This window comes from Rosa rugosa, chromosome 3 (genome assembly GCF_958449725.1).
Source record: "Rosa rugosa chromosome 3, drRosRugo1.1, whole genome shotgun sequence".
NCBI lineage: Eukaryota > Viridiplantae > Streptophyta > Magnoliopsida > Rosales > Rosaceae > Rosa > Rosa rugosa.
The window spans coordinates 9947955-9951105 of record NC_084822.1 but is presented as its reverse complement, the minus strand read 5'-3'; the positions used below and the strand labels follow the sequence as shown (position 1 = coordinate 9951105).

General features: G+C 40.4%; 1 protein-coding gene across 1 annotated transcript; it reads left to right on the top strand.

Annotated features, from left to right (window-relative positions):
- Window positions 1-469: 469 nt before the first annotated feature.
- On the top strand, window positions 470-1720 carry LOC133737177 (RNA polymerase II C-terminal domain phosphatase-like 4). The gene has a single exon (XM_062164786.1). The coding sequence runs from the start codon at window positions 470-472 to the stop codon at window positions 1718-1720; it is 1251 nt and encodes a 416-aa protein (XP_062020770.1).
- Window positions 1721-3151: the final 1431 nt, after the last annotated feature.

Genomic DNA, 3151 nt, shown 5'->3' with positions numbered 1-3151 from the left:
ACTTCCAAATGCAAATAATAAGAAGAACTGGGCCTGGAAGAAAAATAAGGCATTCCCATTCTTACTAACAAAAGGCATTCCGAATCCCACTATGTTAAGGTATTCCTAATCCCACTATGACGCTATCTCGGGCATTTAGCTATATCAACTAAAATCTCGGCTTTCCTAATCCCACTATGATTTACAAGGCTATATAAGGCTCTGCTCTGCAATCCTAATCTCTCCATTAGCAAAAACGAAAGAAAACCCTAATCCGTTCGTTCAAGTCAAGAAGAGCATAGACAGCAGCAACACAAACATTCCAGAAACTTTGTTCAAAATTTCTCTAGTCTCTTGTGTAATAGTGAATAATAAAAGTTCAATAGCGGAAACCTTAATTTTGATTTGTTAGTTTTCTTTATCGTACGTTCTTGGTTGAACTCTGAAAATTTGCCGTAATAAATTCATCATCATCATCATCAATATCACGATGACTGTGGCTACAGTCTCTCCAATTTTACACAATATCGATAGCCTTGTTGGGTTTCTTAAAAAAGGAAGACGATTGGAATCTGATCATAGTGACATAGGATTGACAGAGAGGACAAAAAGGCGCAAGATAGAAACTAATCTGGATGTTTCAGAAGAAGCAAGATTTGCAGATGAAGAGAAGTCCAGGTCTTCTGGAATGAGATTTGGGTACTTACACAGGTGCTTAGGGCTTAATGATGATGAAATTGATCGTTTACGCAACGAAAACACTCAAAACTTATTGTTGAACTATAAGAAACTTCATTTGGTACTTGATCTAGACCACACCCTGCTCAATTCAACTTTCCTAGATAATATGTCACCAGATGAAGAATATTTGAAGACTCAAACCCAATATGATCATTCCCTGCAACATGTTCACATTGTGGATACTCCCAGCATGCGACTGATGACAAAGTTCAGACCATATATTAGGACATTTTTAATGGAAGCCAGTCAAATGTTTGAGCTGTCCATATACACAATGGGTAATCGAGACTATGCTCTTGAAATGGCTAAGCTGCTTGATCCTGCAGGAAATCAAATCTTTGGTGGTAGAGTCATATCACGTAGTGATAGCACAGAAACAGATCGAAAGGGTCTAGATGTCCTGCTTGCCCGAGATTCTGCTGTTTTAATCCTTGATGATACAAAAGATGTGTGGACAAATATCAACCAGGACAATGTAATAGTAATGCCCAGATACCATTTCTTTAAATCTAGTTGTCAACAATATGGCATCAGTAATAGTAAGCCTTATTCCGAGTTGAAGACCGACGAATGTGATCGGTATGGAGGAGCTTATCTTGCAAATGTACTTCAACTTCTTAGACATATCCACACCATCTTCTTTAATGAAGTCGAGATAGAGGGGTGGGATCTTATCGACAGAGATGTGAGGCTCGTCTTAAAAATCCTTCAGAAGGAAGTCTTGAAGGGTTGTAAAATTGTTTTCAGCCATGTATTCCCTTCAAATGTCAAGGCTGATACTCAACCTTTGTGGAAGATGGCGGAGCAGTTGGGAGCTACTTGTTCGACACAAGTTGATCCATCAGTCACACACGTGGTTGCAGCAGATGCTCGAACACAGAAATCTTGTTGGGCAGTAAAAGCAGGCAAGTTTTTGGTGAATCCACAGTGGATCCATACTGCAAATTTTATGTGGCAAAAGCAACCTGAAGAAAATTTCCCCTGCCATTACCAACATTAAGCAGGTCTTAACTTGACCACACCTCAATTTGACTGTATCATAATTGTTGCCACTGAACTCTCCACACTACCATACCCACCTTAAGTAAGGTTCAGTCCCCATTTCCCACAATTTAGCATAAAAGAAGAGGAAATGAATTTGCAAGATCAACACTTTTGGAACTCAAAATTGGAAATATGACATGGGGAACATTGTAAAATTTGTAACTCTCAAGTCTCAATGACTCGAATCTCTTTTTTTTTTTTGGCCTAGTTATATGTTCAATTATATAACCCTCTTTTCTCTGCTTTTTTCTTGTATAAGGGTAAGTACCGTTTTATGTCCGCCCCCCCCAACCACCTAGGTGTACTCTGTACATGTACTTATTGCTTTCCGGTCTATAAAATCATATACAATTCGAAAATTCTTCCATGCTCCAACCATGTAGTGCTCGGCCACATAAGCAGCCAATCCAACGGTCAGTTTTTGTAGTGTAATCGTGGCCGCACATTTCGGTAAACCGGGTAACCGGCTAACACCTGCTTGTTTCCTTCTCTCTCCCTGCAACTCATCTCCATCAACAAATTCCCAAGCTTCTTCCCCTTTCATCTCTTCACCACTTCACCACTTCACCATTAACAGAGATACTCAAAAATCAAAATCAAAGTTGTTTGGTCCTTATTAGTTCCTTTCTCATCTCTTCACCACCAAAAAAGAAACATGCTTTCCATTAAACCCAATATCCAGATGGAAATTCTTCTAAATACGATCAACAAATTGAATTAATTTTATAATTCTCAGTTGCCTTGAATTTCTGCTGCAACTCTTAACAGAAGAGCTCAAATTGATTTAGCAACTTAATTTGTATTAGACATTCTCCTCATGAAGATGGGGACAAAGACCCATAGTCTATAATTGGATCTGATTGAGCCAAAGAGAGCAGAACAAATTAGAAGGAAATGATTTTTGGTTTTGACTTTGAGGGAGAAAGTTTGAATGAGAAGAGTTTTTTTGGGTCTGGGAATGAGAAGAGTTGCAGAGAGAGAGAGAGAGAGAGAGGAAACAGATGTCAAATGATGTGCCTTTACTTGTTTCAAATTTAATTCGATCACTGTAACTACGAAAAACAAAGAAATAGAAGAAAGCGGGGCCGTTACCGGAGTACAGCAGCACCGCCAACGGTGACCCAGCCGCCAGAAAACTGGGACGAAGAACCGCCGGAGCTGCCGAAGCTTTTGGCCTACGATTATCCCTCCAAACCCTCCAAACTCGACCAGTGGACAAACCAAGAACACAGGCACGTCGGCGATGGAGAGGCAAGTCGGATGGGACCGGTACCCCGCCGCGAGATGGCCTAACGACGGAGGTTCAATCACCGTCGTCGCTTCGCTGGTCTACAAAACGGGTCGAGAGGCCCGATGGATGTTTATAGCCCAGAATTAAATTTTTTTT

Coding starts and splice junctions, on each gene's coding strand:
- LOC133737177 (XM_062164786.1), top strand. CDS start 470: ATGACTGTGGCTACAGTCTCTCCAATTTTACACAATATCGATAGCCTT.